The sequence below is a fragment of the Alligator sinensis genome, unplaced genomic scaffold (genome assembly GCF_000455745.1).
Source record: "Alligator sinensis unplaced genomic scaffold, ASM45574v1 scaffold366_1, whole genome shotgun sequence".
Lineage (NCBI taxonomy): Eukaryota > Metazoa > Chordata > Crocodylia > Alligatoridae > Alligator > Alligator sinensis.
Window position 1 is genome coordinate 1251341 of NW_005841851.1, and position 14727 is coordinate 1266067.

At 52.4% G+C, this 14727-nt stretch overlaps 1 protein-coding gene across 2 annotated transcripts; it reads right to left on the minus strand.

The window, feature by feature from the left end:
- Nucleotides 1–5597: 5597 nt before the first annotated feature.
- Nucleotides 5598–14232, minus strand: LOC102371438 (somatostatin-2-like). 2 transcript variants are annotated; one of them, XM_006016160.3, is made up of 3 exons: nt 14020–14232; nt 10084–10303; nt 5598–5999 (listed from the first exon to the last, which is right to left on the minus strand). In XM_006016160.3, exons 2-3 carry the CDS (start codon nt 10183–10185, stop codon nt 5778–5780), a joined length of 324 nt encoding a protein of 107 aa, XP_006016222.1. In that variant the 5' UTR covers nt 10186–10303; nt 14020–14232; the 3' UTR covers nt 5598–5777. The 2 variants fall into 2 exon arrangements, with proteins under 2 accessions (XP_006016222.1, XP_025068199.1); XM_025212414.1 differs by lacking the exon at nt 14020–14232 and adding an exon at nt 10472–10550.
- Between the last annotated feature and the right edge of the window lie 495 nt (nt 14233–14727).

Genomic DNA, 14727 nt, shown 5'->3' on the forward strand with positions numbered 1-14727 from the left:
TCTTTTGGCCCAATCCTCCAATTTGTCTAGGTCACTCTGAATCCTAGCCCTACCCCCCAGCATATCTGCCACTCCCCCCAGCTTGGTGTCATCTGCAAACTTGCTGAGGGTGCACTCCATCTCATCTTCCAAGCTGTTGATGAAGATATTGAATAAAACTGGCTCCAGGACAAACTCCTGGGTCCAGAGCCAACCTGAACAGGGTGTGGGGCCCAGGGTAAATCAGCCTGTGTGGGACTCCACCCCTGCCCCGATCCCATGTGCCCCGAATGGCGCTGGGGGATGGGGAGTGAGCAGCCAGACACGAAGCCAGCAGTGGTGGCATGGAGTCACCGCAGCTGCTCTGCCCGGTTTGGGGGCCCCACAAAGCACAGGGCTCAGGGCAGTTGCCCCGCTTCGCCCCTCTTTAGGGATGGTCCTACCTGGGGCACTCCACTTGATACCAGCTGCCAACTAGACATCGAGCCATTGATTGCTACCCTCTGAGCCTGATGCTTCAGCCAGTTTTCTATACACTTTCCAGTCCATTCTTCCAGCCCGTACTTCCTTAGCTTGCCTGAGAAAATGTTGTGGGAGACCTTATCAAAAGCCTTGCTAATCAAGGTACAGTATACCACATCCACAGGACTCCCCTCATCCACAGAGCCTTTTATCATCTCATCATAAAAGCCAGTTGGGTTGGTCAGGCATGCTGTGCCCTTGGTAAATCCATGCTGACTGTTCCCAATCGCCTCCTTCTCCAAGTGCTTAGAAATGGGTTCCTTGAGCATTTGCTCCATAATTTTTTCCAGGGACCGAGGTGAGGCTGATTGGTCTGTAGTTCCCTGGATCCTCCTTTCTCCCCCTTTCTTAAATATAGGCACTATGTTTGCCCTTTTCCAATCATTCAGGATCTCTCCTGATCATGATGAGTTTTCACAGATGATGGCCAGTGGCTCTGCAATCATATCAGCCAACTCCCTCAGCACCCTCAGGTGTATCCCATACAGCTCCATGGACATATGTATGTCCAGCTTTTCTAAATAGTCCCTAACCTGCTCTTTCGCCACTGCTGGCTGCTCCCCTCCTCCCCACCTTGTGCTGCCCTGCACAGTAGTCTGGGAGCTGACCACCGCAGCTGTGAAGACAGGTGAAAAAGGCATTGAGCACTTCAGCCTTTTCTGCATCCTCTGGCACTCAGTTGCCTTCTAGTCTGTGAAAGATGCATCCACTAGGTTGCCTCCTAGCTTACAAGTCTGCAAAAGATGCATCCATCTCTGAAGTGCTCTGAGATATGGGAGCCATGTAGAGCACAGTTATTATTCCTCCTCTAAGGGATACTGAGAGCAGAGTCCTGCACTCTGCACTTTTGCTGAAAACACAATACCATTTGCTGTCTGTCTTTTCAAACCATGCCTCAGTTGCAAACCCACCAGTGCTGCAATGCCGTAGCCATTCTTCCTCTCTCCCAACATCAGTCCACTCCAGTCCCTGCAAGCTACATGAGGTCTCAGCTCAAACAAGAGAGAGAAGTGGTTTAAGACATACTCTATTGTTACCAAGAGTTTATTTGTATTCAGGAACTGTCTCTGCCAAACAAGTCACTCATGAAGCTGCGGCAAAAGCCACAGATGCAGGGTCCTAGATACAAGTGTCTTCTTTAGCTAATGCATTCTGTGAGTCAGCTTCTTGGGCTCTGATCCAGTGGGCTGAGACTAGTCCTTGGGTAGAAACACAGCCAAGAGCAAAACGCAGCTAAGAGCTGGTGCCCACTGTTGAAACCAAGGTCTAAGTAAACTGGCAAAGTCAGAAGTACAAAGTCTTTGGCAGATTCAAGAGCAGAACCCACAACCCCTGACCTGTACTCAAGACATTGGACTAAAAAGGTACTTGCCCATCTTCACTAGATTTTTTATGGAGAATTAACAAATTCCTAGTTGGCGCCTTTGTGAAGGCTGGCCTGGATACCCCAGACACCTTCATTCCAGGTACAAACATCTGTAGTTAAGTCTAGGTTACCTGCTCAAATTGTCGAGTCTACTGGTTAACAACTTATTCTGTCTACACCAAGTCCTGGTTTTCACTGCTGAACTTCTTCAGCACTTTTTTTAATCCCCAGGTAATTAATGGATAGGCTATATCTCTACATAAACTGTCATGAGTTCAAGGCACTTTTGTTATATTGTGAAGTAAACTAAGCAAGACCAGCACTGCGCCCTGGCCTGTGGTTGACCGTGCCCAGTTGGCCTCATGGTAAAACTAAGGGATCTTGTCCTCACTGGGCTTTTCTTCAGGGAGAAAACGTGCATGTTAGGTAAGCCAAGGTTAAAAAAAAAAAAAAAAAAGCACCCTAGCAATGAAGGCAAGGGCTACAATTTTAAAACACACCTCCCTCCAACCCTGGTATAGGTGTAACATTAGAAGGTTCCCAGCATCTATGTACAAATCTGGGTACTTTATATTTTACACACATGCACACGCGGACACCCTCCCAGGACCCCTGTGCATCAGTAGCAATCCCCAAAATATTAACGCCATCTCCACTCCGCAGCACCCAAGACGGCTGCACCCCCCATCTTCTTGGCTTACCCTGGGGAAAATGCAAGAGTCAGCACCATGCCCATGCTGCAGGCAGGTTTTAGCGCCAATTAGAAGAGCTGGCTGGATCGTCCTGGAGGCCTCTTTCCACAAGCAACACAGGCTGCTTCGGTGCCAGCTTTTCTCCCGGTGCCTGGCCAGGTGCTTCAGCCCAGGTCAGAAGGGGCTCATCTGTAGGAGAAAGAGCATTCAGCTGCCAGCTCTCACTTGGCCCATTTTCACTGCAGGGCCAGGCTGGGACCTGCCAAACATGCTGTCCACAAGCCACAAAAAACCCACCAAATTTTGCAAGGTTTGAGCCAATGTGGGTTGAGGGTGGGCACGAGACCCAGATTGTTCCTCCCATCTGCTGCAGGCTTCCCAGCACATTGCTGTACAGCACCTGGTGCTGGCCAGCGTCTAGGCAAGACACTGTACCAGACACAGCACAAGTCTGACCCAGTTTGGCAATTCCTATGATAGTGCCCTTTCGCCCTCACCAGGTTGGGCTGGATCCACGCTGGTAAGCAAGATTAGCAACGTTAATACCAACACACAACTTCCCTGCAGTGATCTCAGTGTGTTACAAAGGAGAGAAGTGTCATTAACTCCATTTTACAGATAAGGAAACCGAGGCACAGAGGGGCTAAGTGACTTGCCCAAAGTCACACAGCTGGGAAGAGACCTCCAACCTCCCAAGTCCTAGCCTCACACCCTATCAACTGTGCGCCACACTGTGGGAAGCTCCATAGCCCATTACCTGCCTACTGATTTGTGGGGTCCCCCCAGCAAGAATCTTATTTGTCATTTTTGAGCGAGGAAAGAAACAAGCTCCAGGGCTCTGACTGCTCCCAAAAGTTGGAGGGATGCAGCCAGAAACTTCCATGGCAAACGAGGCGGTGAAAATGCAGCCTGACAGAGAGCAAAGTGGCAGAGACAAGCCTGCCCATCTGGGTGCCAGCGCGACTGTATCACTCATTACTTCGGGAGAGCGGGGGAGTTGAAAGCGGCTCTTCATCTGCAAGAAAACAGGCTGGCGGCTGATTAAACTGAAATGCTGCTGAGAGGAGAGACCTCCGTGCCACTCGCATGCAAAAGAGAAAGCAAAGCTCTGGCTGGAACAAACAATCTCATTCAGCACTTCCCACCCCCACCACATTTCCAGTGGGTCGTGCTCCGGGTCGGACAGGATGGGAGTCTTCACTGTGCAGTCATTTACACCTGTGCAAAGCGGCTGTGAAACCCCAAGGAGAGAGGCAGCGTGATCTGATGAGGTGGGAGCTGGGGGACCCGTGTTCTGTTCCCACCTTTGCCACCGAGTCCCTGCAACATGTTGGGCAAATTAAGTTCCCTCTGTTGCTTTGCCTGTCTTGGCTATTTAGACCACAACTCTCGGTCGCTAAATGCTTACGCAGCACAGCAAAGCCCAGCCCTTGCTCGTGGCCTCCAGGCACCACTATTACCAATAACAGTCAACCCAAATGACAGCATTTTATGCCTGGTTTGCTCCGGTATAAGTCAGTGCATAGGTAGAATCAGGCTCTTGCTGCCAACTCCAGAGTTCATCTCCCGTACTGGACTCATATGCCTTGGCACGGCTCACCTGCCACTCAGCTGGACCCACCATTACATCTTAACACCAAGGCCGTAAAACTAATCTGCTCCCCAGCACCTGCAGGTGAGCATGGGCAGCAGGCCTCCCTAGCTTCAGTCTGGCAGCTGGGTTAGAGACCCCAGCCTGCCCCTTCCCAGGGACTGTGAGAGGCATCCTCTTCTGTGAGCACAAGGCTCTTCTGATCTGACACCGCTGCTGCCCTGGGCTCGCGGCTGGGGTGTGTGAGCCTCTGCAGCACCCACTAACCTTGCCCCAGCATCCTCCCCCAGTTGTAACAGGGGAATTACTCTCTACCCTGGGGCACATTGTTATCTGCACCCCAGCATGGCTGAGAGAACAGCCACGAGTCCAGGTCGCTCCCAAACTGCTCCCCACCCCACTCCGTCTGGCAGGGGGAGAGAGGGTCCCACTCACTGGGTTCCTCCTGGACAAAGCCCCCAAGCCTCACCTGCACGGGCTTTGCAATGCCCACAGAGAGATGGCTGCCCCCGTGCTTCTTACAGCCGCTGGGGCTGCAGAGGGAATGCCCCTTGTGCTGAGCCACCTGTGGGGCCACAGAGGTGCAGACCCTAGGGCCAGGGCCCTGACCCAGCTCCCCCATTAGCACCGACGGGCCTCTTAGACCCTTGCCCTTTGTGAAATCCCAGCATAATGCACCCAGCCCCCTACCTGGGTGCTCCCATGGGTCCTTCTGTACCCCAGCATGGCCCAGGACAGCTGCACTTGGGAACTGCCAGCTCCAGCCCAGCAAGGCAAGAGCCTGAGGGAGCTGCTCCCAGCTGCACCCTATTAAAGCTGCAGCCCAAGGTGAGACAGCTGAGTGTCCACAGGTGCCTCCCAGACACAGGGAGCTCCAGAAACAGCCTGGTGCAATGCCTGGCCCCCCCAAGCGAGCCCTGGGCTTCCCCAGTACCAGTAGAGCTTCCCAGGGCCTGAGTATCTTGGGGATGGGGTCCTTGTCAAACCTGGCATGGGGTCTCTCCAGACTGCCCTGAAATCCTGGCTCTGAGATCACAGTAAAACCCAGCATGGAGCCCCTGGGGAGAGTCCTCCTAATCCTGGGCAGGGGCTTTTACTGTAAAACCCAGCATGGGGGTTGGCGGGATGGAAAAGGGAGAGGCTTTTCCGTGGTTGCCCTCAAATCCTGGGGGGCATATCCCCAGAATATTTCAGCTCAGGGCATCGGAGATCCCAGCAACACCAACTCCCCCAAGGCAGTGCCCACCTGAGACCCCCACCCAGGCTCCTCACAGCAGTGCCCAGGCAGGGTGAGCGCTGGGTTTCCCAATGGGGGAGATACCTTGGCTGTCTGGCATGTCCCTTTCTTCTTCGCTCACCCTCTGCCCCTCAATGAGAGTGTCAGGAGACCTGGTGGTGCATGCATTTGGCTCCTGGAGGCACAAAGAAGCAGACACACATCCCCCGGGCGCCTCTCAGCCATGCTTTATTGGTGAATGGGGTAATAAACAACCATAGCTCGATTCATTCAAGGAAAACAGACACTACCAACTTGTGGATGGCATTTACAATGTAGGCACAGTTCATGTATTCTACAGGGGCTGGGGAGAGCCTGAGGGGGTCTGGGTCTGGGTCCGGGGCACTGGTGTTAGCAGGAGGTGAAGGTTTTCCAGAAGAAGTTTTTGCAGGGGGCTTTGCGGTCCCGCTGCGATAGCTGGGCTAGCCGCCCCAAGGTCGACCGCTCCTCCTCCAGTTTGCCCTCCAGGGGCTCCTCAAAGTCAGTGGAAGTGGCATCCCGCCCCACATCCATGCCATCCAGCAGGCCCACCAGCATCTTCAGGATCATGTCCTTCCGGGCTTTGGTCTGTTCCTGCAAGCAAAGAGCACCAGGAAGGTGAGCCCTCCCCCGCAGATCCCTCTGCAGGTCTCAGCCTGGCCCTCCCCAGTCCCCATCAGAGTTTCAAGGTTGAGGCAGTCTGGGCATGCTAGCTGAGATAAAGACCAACCCAGTCCATAGGGAAGGATGGGAGTCTCTAGGGCAGGGCTGGGCAAAATGCAGCCCGGGGGCCAGATGCAGCCCACCAGGCCATTCTATCCAACCTGCAAGGCCCCTAAAAATTTAGAAAATTAATATTAATCTGCCCTGGCTGCCTGTCATGCGGCCCTCGATGGCTTGTCAAAACTCAGCAAGCAGCCTGCTGCCCAAAATAATTTCCCACCCCTGCTCTAGGGGGTTATGGGGGTGGTTGGAGTCCCAGTCCCAGGTATCCCATCCCATTCTTCATTTGTCTGTCCCATATCCCATGGCTGCTGCTTCTTGGCCCAGGGCCCAGAGGAAAGACAGCATGCATGGGGAAGGAGGTCTAAAGCAGATGCGCTGGCATGGTGCCCTGCATGGCTCTCTGCTCAGTGCCCAGAAAGCTTCGTTCTTCTTCAAGTCTGGAGAGATGCAAGAAAGGGACAGGATGCAAATTCCCTTGATTCTCTGCCTCGCCAGAAACTCCTATGGGATAATAGCTCATACAGCACTTGGCTCATGGTCTCAAGCTAGTAAATCCTCCTGAGATCCCTCTGCATAGCAGGAAAGCATTATTACCCCACCTTGCAAGTGGAGAAGCCAAGACACTGAGGTAGTGTGACTTGCCCAAAACACCAGTGGCAGGGCTGGGATTACTGCTCAGGAGCTCCTGGCTCCCAGACCTATGCTCAGACCTCTCGATTGCGTCATTATGCCGTGTTCCTTGCCCCGTCCTTGTGCTAGACGGGTCTGAAGTGACAGAGGCCCGAGAGCTGTTATGACCGTGAGCAGAGCTGCTGCAATCTCCCTGAGCAAACACTGCATAGTGCCCAAAGGAGGAAGCCGGGGCTGGGGGAGAGGTAGCCCCAAATGGCTGGAATAAAAAGACAGGTGATGTGAATTGTCTCTTTTCAGGGAACTTAACACAAGATACCCAACTCTGTGAAACCAGTAAATCCAAAGAAATTTAACTCAGCTACTCTGTTACTGAAGAGCAGAGTAGGGCCTGGCCAGTAATTCTGGATTGTAAGGATCCGGATCAGTGCAAAGGGCACTGGAGCCATCACTGTTCAGTGGTGCTAGCCTGTACTTTACAACCGACTAGATCTAAGGAAAGATCTCTTGCCTGTGGATCATAAGGAAGCAGGGTTTGGTAGGGCAAAGCGGTTGTTAGTGAGCGTTCCTCTTCCCTGCCTGGATGGATGGGACTCGTGGAAGCAGCTTCTGTGTGAATCTTCACACTTGCAAATTCAGCATTTGCTTCCTGGGTGATATTTGGTGTTGCTGTTGGTGAGCCCACTCACTGGGAGCGAGCACAAGGGGGGCACAGACACAGTCAAAGCAAGGTTCAGGTTTTATTTCAGGGAATCTCGGTGGGCAATTATTCAGGCAGTTGCCCAGCTTGAATTCTCACTCCTGTTTTCAGATGGGGAAACCGAGGCAGGAAAAGTTAAGTGCTCACGGTTGCAGCAGAGCTGAAGACAGAAGCCAGGTCCCCTGTCTCCCGGTCCCGTGTCTTAGCCACAGAGCTGTCTGTCTGGCAGATGGATTCTTCAGTCCTAGCCTTGCAGAAATGCTCAGGTCACATTTCCTTATTAAATCCCATCCCTGTGTCTGGAAATATCTGCCCTAGCCAGAGCTGCAGACAGCTGATACCTAATAACACTCTGCTATGTTGTCGCCCAAAGATCTGGCGCCTTGGGAATGAGCTGGGTGAAAGAGTTATGGATGCTGGTGCTGGCTGAAAACAAGGCACAGCCAACAACAGGTCAAAAGGCTTCAGAGCCAGATCACAGCTGCAATGGAACAGGATGACAAGACTCCCTTGCTGTTGCAAAGGAAAATGACTTTGGGTTTTAGAGAAGATAGACATTCATTCCTTTGCCCTAGTCCTATGCTAACACCCCTGTGCTACAGTGCTCTGGATTGCAAAAAATCTAGACAACCCCATCAGCAGGTAGAGAGCTCAGAGTAGCTGGAGTCTGTTAGCATCCCTGCTGCTCGGGTGTCTCGATACCATCCCCAACCATCCCCCGAGATACACATACCATTATCATCATCATTTACCTCTGCGATTTTCTATTCTCTTCACATGCCAACACCTCAAAACCTGAAGCCCTTAGTAGGGAGAGATTGCCCTGAATATGGATTCTGATATATCCTACCTACTGGTATCTGTATCAGTTAATGAGTGCCTACCAATATCTAGCTTGTAAAACATTTTCAAAAAACAGTTATTCTCTCTATAGTTCCCTGCCAGCCACTGTGCTGGAGGTGACATTCAGAATGAGAATGATTACAACTTTGTTCAGTCTGTTCTTTGGGTAGATGAGATATCTTTTATTAGACCAACTAAATAGTTAGAAAAAAGTTCTTGCAAGCTTTCAGGTGCAAACACCCTTCTTCAAGCATTGGGAGTCCCAAAACCTGAAGAAGGGTGTTTGTGCCCAAAAGTTTGCAAAGAACTTTCTTCCAACTATTTAGTTGGTCTAATAAAAGGTATCACATCTACCCAAATAACTCTGCCTTCTTATGTCCTTAGAGCAACACGGCTACAACCAACAACCCTACTTCAGTTCTTATCAAGGCATTCATTGCTGACATTAGCCATATGACTTTTTCCTCTTTCCCAGAGCTGGAGTTTGTATCTGAAGGTATTTATCAAACAATGGAGGGACTTTTAATTTAAAAAATAAATTACTGGCATTTTTTTTCTTGCTGTAAGAATCGACAGCAGAAAGATGCTATTATCCCCCATCGGGTTAATACCAGCCTGCCCACATAAGCACTGCTCTTTAATGGAACGCCGTCCCCAAGATCTCACACACTCTACGCCTTTTCCTTGCAGCCCCTTTTCTTGCTTGCTGTTCCTGGGATCTGAGGCCATTCCTAAAGCACTAAGACACTGATGGATGAGCTGGAGACACGGCTGAGACTGAAGGAGCGGTAACACGAAACAGATACACACAAGAGAAAAGCCAGTAGCTTTAAGATCAACTCTGGGCTCCTCCACTTTTGTGTGCAGCTCAGATGTAAGTAGCGCTGTGGAGAGGGGCATGAATCAGATTCCTAGAGACAGCAGTGCACCTAATCCAACGAGAAACTCGGAGGAGAACAGCAGAGCGGGTGCCGGAGAAGAGCAAACAGGTGAGGAATTGGAGAGCCCCAGGCTGGGGGCACACGGCATGGGGCAGAGACACTTTCCCAGGGAGTTATTTTATGGGGATCGCTCCCTCTCCTTTGTGGAGTCTCCTGGGACTTGTCTACCCAGAGGAAATGACCGGCAGAGTGACGGCACCACAGTTATAGTTATTATCATACTATCATTTTGGCAGTCAATCGTGTAACTGTGTCTCTGCCAGCCTCGTTCTGCTGGTCAAGAGGGGAGCTGGACCATTATAGCTCTGCTGGCTTAGCTCTACATGTGGACCTTATTCTGGACTGAAGTCACTTTATTCTGGTAGGATTACTCCACTTACTGTTCCTCTACCTTCCTCCTCTCCTACTGTGTCTGGTCCTTTAAAAGTTCTCCCTTCCTGTGAGTCTGCTTTAAAATATGAAGTCCTTTGATCGTTTTACTGAGTACTTGCTCTTTCCTCTGCCTCTCACTGCTCTGCTTTATTCCATCAGGTTGTACTCTTTTAGCACTCGCGTTTTCCTCTCTCTTCTTTTTGCATTGTCATTTTTCATCTAGCACAGACTTTGCTTCCACACTTTCCCCTAGAGTCTGTCTTTGATCCTTTCCCCTTTTAATAAACTGGATAGTCAGCTCCGGCAACAGCTCCGCGTGCTGCAGCTGTCTCTGGGAAGCAGTGGTGGTTTGGAATATAAAGAAGTCGAGAGGATTAACCCTGCAGCAGTCCTGCCTGCCCTGTTCAGCTCTCCAGGCTGCTTCTCCACGTGTCCCACCCCATCCCAGCTCCTGCATCATACTCACCTTACTGTTCTGTAGCAAGAGTCTCTCCTCTCCTGGCAATGCCGTGGCTCTCACGCTCCACACCAGCAGCAGCACGGACACCAGGCTGGCCACCAGCTGCATGACGTACAGGCTGTGACTGCTGCGCCGGATTAGGGACGGCTGGGAGGGGGAGCTGCTTCTGGGCTCTCTTGTGCCTCAGACAATGGCTGCAGCCCCTTATATAGCCCTCCTCCTAGCCCTGCAGGTGACGCAAACAATTAAGTCCGTATCAAAGGCAAATTAGACTTTGGAGGGGTGTGAACACTTGGCTGCTCCAGTGGGCAACTTCAGTACCTCTGGGCTTGCCATGTGCCTATCCTGCAAAGTCTTTTACGCGGGAGGTAAAGGGTTAGGCCCTATAACTCACCACCTCGGACACTAGGACATGTGAGGCACTGTCTGTAGCTGTCGCTGGTAGCTGTGCTGTCCCTGCAAGAACAGGCCCTCAGGCCAGCTAGTCCAGTATCCTATGGCCAGTGCTGGAAGTGCGGAGGAAGGAGTTAAATCTCCTGTCCTACCAAGAGCTATGGAGGAGCCTGCATCTCCGCTTGTATCTCAAGCACCCCAAGCTCAGCGGGTGTTTGGATCTTGATCTCTGCAGCCCAGTCTTGGCAAGCGGCACTGTTGGAAGAGACATGACGTGCTAACTCACCTGGCACTCCCATTATAAGAACTCTGGCTTTCGGGTGTTTGAAAACTTACCTTGATGCCAGGCCACAGCTTGGCACAACAGGTCTGAGGCCCAGGACTTTTGGGTGCAATGGTGCTGAGCAGGGCTGTAGGGACAAACACTGGAGCCTACGTGCCCCTTCCCTCCCCCTCTATATGGGATCCCTTTCTGCCTTCTGCAATGAAGACCCAAAGCTCAGATCTCCTCCTAATCTTGATCCTAACACTATACTGCTCCCCTGGCCAGCTTGATAAAAGGAAATTAAATCATCTCCAAGCCCCAGCTTTGCAGCTTGGGTCCTTCTCTGGTTCCAGCATCTTTTGTAATCGAGTCTGAGGGTTTGACGTGGCAATTTTGGGGGATCCTCTGGTAAAGGTTTATCCATGAATGCCAGGAATTACTTTGAATGGCCCAGGAGGCCTCTTCCTGCTCCTTGGTCCTAGGTAAGAACAGATTGTTTTTACCAATGTGGGGCATGGGGTGATGACCTGGCCAAGAGGACACAAGGAATTGGAGCCAGAGCTAAGGATTAAAACCAGAAGGCATGTTCTCTTGATTTCCACACTTGCTGTAACTGCTAACAGCTCAGGCAATCCCAGTGCTGTTTGAAACAACGATGAGCCACACGGCAGAACGGCGGAGGAATCCTGTCTAATGTCCGATGCCGATTTAATGCACTCAGCGGCACGTTAGAGCACAGAGAGAACGTAGGCCCCTGGGTGGGTGTGCGCCGAAAGAAAACCTCGCTTCTCTCTTTAAAAGACTTACAAAGAACTTCGTTGTGCCAAATGGCTGGCAGAGAGCATTAAACGACTGAGCATTTAACAGCCCGCATGTAAAGGGCTCGAGCAGCGCTTCCCAGCCTGGTGACAGAAGGCAGCCAAGTACCAAGCCCTAGCTACTAATCCAGGCATGGGATGTGCCAGGTGACCTGTGACTGAATTACTCAGGTGTGGAGGCACAGCAAAGGAGGGCAAATGGGGAAAATGCTCTTGACTGCTCAAGAGAAACCAGGCTTTTATCCTGCTTCATTCAGTCTGAGATGGGGCTGGGAGAACGGAGAGGCAGGAGGCAAATCCTAGCCTCTTGTTTCTGGGAGAGAACTGACCCGTAGGGTTCGCTAGCTCACATGCAAGGCAGACAGTGGAGAGGCAGTATGGTCCAGTCTCTGCTTTGGAGGCTGCCCAGTGTATTTGGACCGATTGTTTGAGTGAATTCGGTTGTGCGTGGTGCTGTGTCTTCTGGACAGGCTTTTACCAGAGATGCCTCATTGAGAGTATAGTGTCACAAGCACGCACTGAAGGGAGAGGCGAGGAGATGTCCAGGGAGGCGACGCCAGATAGCAGGACCTGGGGAGAAGGAAAGCTCTGCTCTCAATAAGGAGGCCAGGCTGGCTGAGATGGAGAGGACCCCGCATGGAGAGGGCCCCAAGACTGCACTCGCTGACCAGCTCTGTGGTGTCGGCTGCGCGAGGGGCTTAGCCTGCAGAAATACCATAAGCTAATTGTAATCTCATCAGGGAGCAGGCCCATGGAGACAGTCTCTGCCCAGACACTATGGCTGGCTGGCGGCTCCCAGCTGGAACAACCTACGGCGCTTCTCCCAGGGGCTGGGCTTGACCGAGTAAGGCTCACATCTGAAGGGGCCGAGGCGAGACTGAGTCCCAGGATCTGGCTGGATGACAGAGGCAGCAGTCTTGGGCCACGCTATAACTGATGGGGTTGGTGGCCTTGACTCGGCGGCTCCATGGGCACAAGCTACAGCGAGCCCGGCACGGCTGGCAGGGCAGTGCGATGCAAGCAGGCTGCCTCAGACGCAGCTCTGGGCCCCGCGACAGCCTCCTTCCCCTGCAGACGTGCCCCCCACATCACCTAGCAATTTCCTTCTCCTTTCGCCTCCACAGCCATCACTCACTCCCTCTCCCCAAGTCCCCTCAGCACCAGTCTTACCCCCTCACGGCTCCTTTGGTTATTCCCTCCCCTACAGAAGCCCCTGCAGCTCCCATGCTTGTCGCTGCCAGTGCTTCTCCCCCTTCACAGACTCAAACTGCATTTCATCCCTAAGACAAAGTCAAAATAACACGTGCAGCTTCATCTCAGTAACTGAGGGGTGGTTCACGGGGGAATCTATCCGTGAGATTGGGATGGGGATCAGGTCAGCCCAGACCTCTGCTTTACAGCCTGGATGTCCCCAGAGCCTCTTCCTAAAGACCACCTGCACTCTAAAAGGGTCAAATCCTAGTTGCCCGGGGCCTAGGGCACCCCACACTTGTTACAGGTGAAGAAAAGAGCTTCCCTGTGAGGCATTAACATGGCTCCCTGGCAGGTCTTCCCCACGTTCTTCCTCCTCTCTTCCTCTTCCGCCTGCATCTCAATTCCTGGTCTGTAAGAAAAAAGCCGTCCTTGTCTCCTAAGAGCACATCTTCACCGAGGAATGAACCTGGGCTGGTTTTTAACCTTAACCTTCTACCATCCACACGTCAAACCTCTGACCACGCGGCCTGCTCGCTTCCACACAGCACTCGGACAAAGAAGGCGTCCAGGAAATCACACTCCCAGCTAGACTGACACAGATTTGGGGAGATCTACCTGAAAGTAGTGCATCTGCAAGAATATCTCTCAGTGCTTCGCAAAGGTGGGGATTTGCTGGATGGGAACCGAATGCAAGGAAAGGGACTAAAAACCCTCCAGGCCAAGTCCTTTGAGGCAAAACTCCAACAGCCGATCCAGCAACTTACTGTCTATATGTGCCTGTCGCAAGGCATTTGACATGGGAATTAGCCATGCCCTGACTATGGGCTGTGGATGGCGCTGAGACCACATATAATGGCCTGGGGAGGCCTCAGGGACTAACTGCTTTGGGGCACAACCCGTGTGACCTGAACCGAGAGGCTCAAAAGCTGTCCAGGGAACAGATTGGAGAGCAGAAGCCAATGCTGCAGCAGCAAGGTAAGATACAGCCACACCTTGGGACTGTTATGGGGGACGTTGCAGCACCAGTGTCCAGCTTTGCTGGTTTGGATCAATCTCATTAGTCGTCATCACTCTCATACAGGGGCTGGTATAAGCCATGGGGCAGGGCTGGCTGCGTGGGGCAAAAGCTGTGTCTTCCTGTGTGTCTGCACAATACAACTGGCCCCCAGGCATTGCCAGCACATAGACAACTAACAGCATTATGAATGCAGAGCATCACATCAGGGAGCAGGGGCATCTCTCTCAATTGCTTGACTGTGGACTGATACTCACTGTCTCCTGCCTGTTCCTTGCTGGGGGAGCCCCTTGGGAGTAGGGGTTACATCTGTGGTTTGCCTTAGGTCGGCTCTCAGTATTTTCTCATCGCACAGCATGGAATTGGACCAGACCTCCAGTTCTCAAAGGCCAGAAACTCAATTGCCAGTGCAGGAAAGGACTCAAACACCTCTGCAGTCGTCAGGAGCCGGAGTCCTGGAGTCCCCTGGGGCCTGCGTGGCAAAGAGCAACACAATAAATAAAGCAACAGGCAGCCGATTGCTGCCATCCTACTGGAGAGGGGAAGCCAAATGGTAATTTGTTCACAGGCCTGAAATTGTAGCTCATTTATCAAGCTCGACTTGAAAGGTTCCCTTAACACCAGCACCCCCCTCCCCTGGGGCCTCGGCGCTGGATGCTGGTGGCTGTTCTGCCAAAGCCTCTGGCGGCACTAACGTAGCAAGCCCGAGGAAGAGGCTGTGTCTGAACGTGGGATGGAGCCTGGAGCTCCCTGCTCAGCCCTGATAAGAGGCTCAGAGCAGGGGAGGAATACCACAGGGATCCTGTCGGAGGAGCACGAATGACTGCAAACATATTGCCGTTGTCTGGGGAAGCCGAACTGGGGCTGGAGGAACAATGGGGGAGGGCTGCTGCCGTCTGTCTGTCCCCCGCACCTATCCAGAAGGGACTGGAAGGGGTAAAAGGGGAGGGGGCCAGCACAGGAAT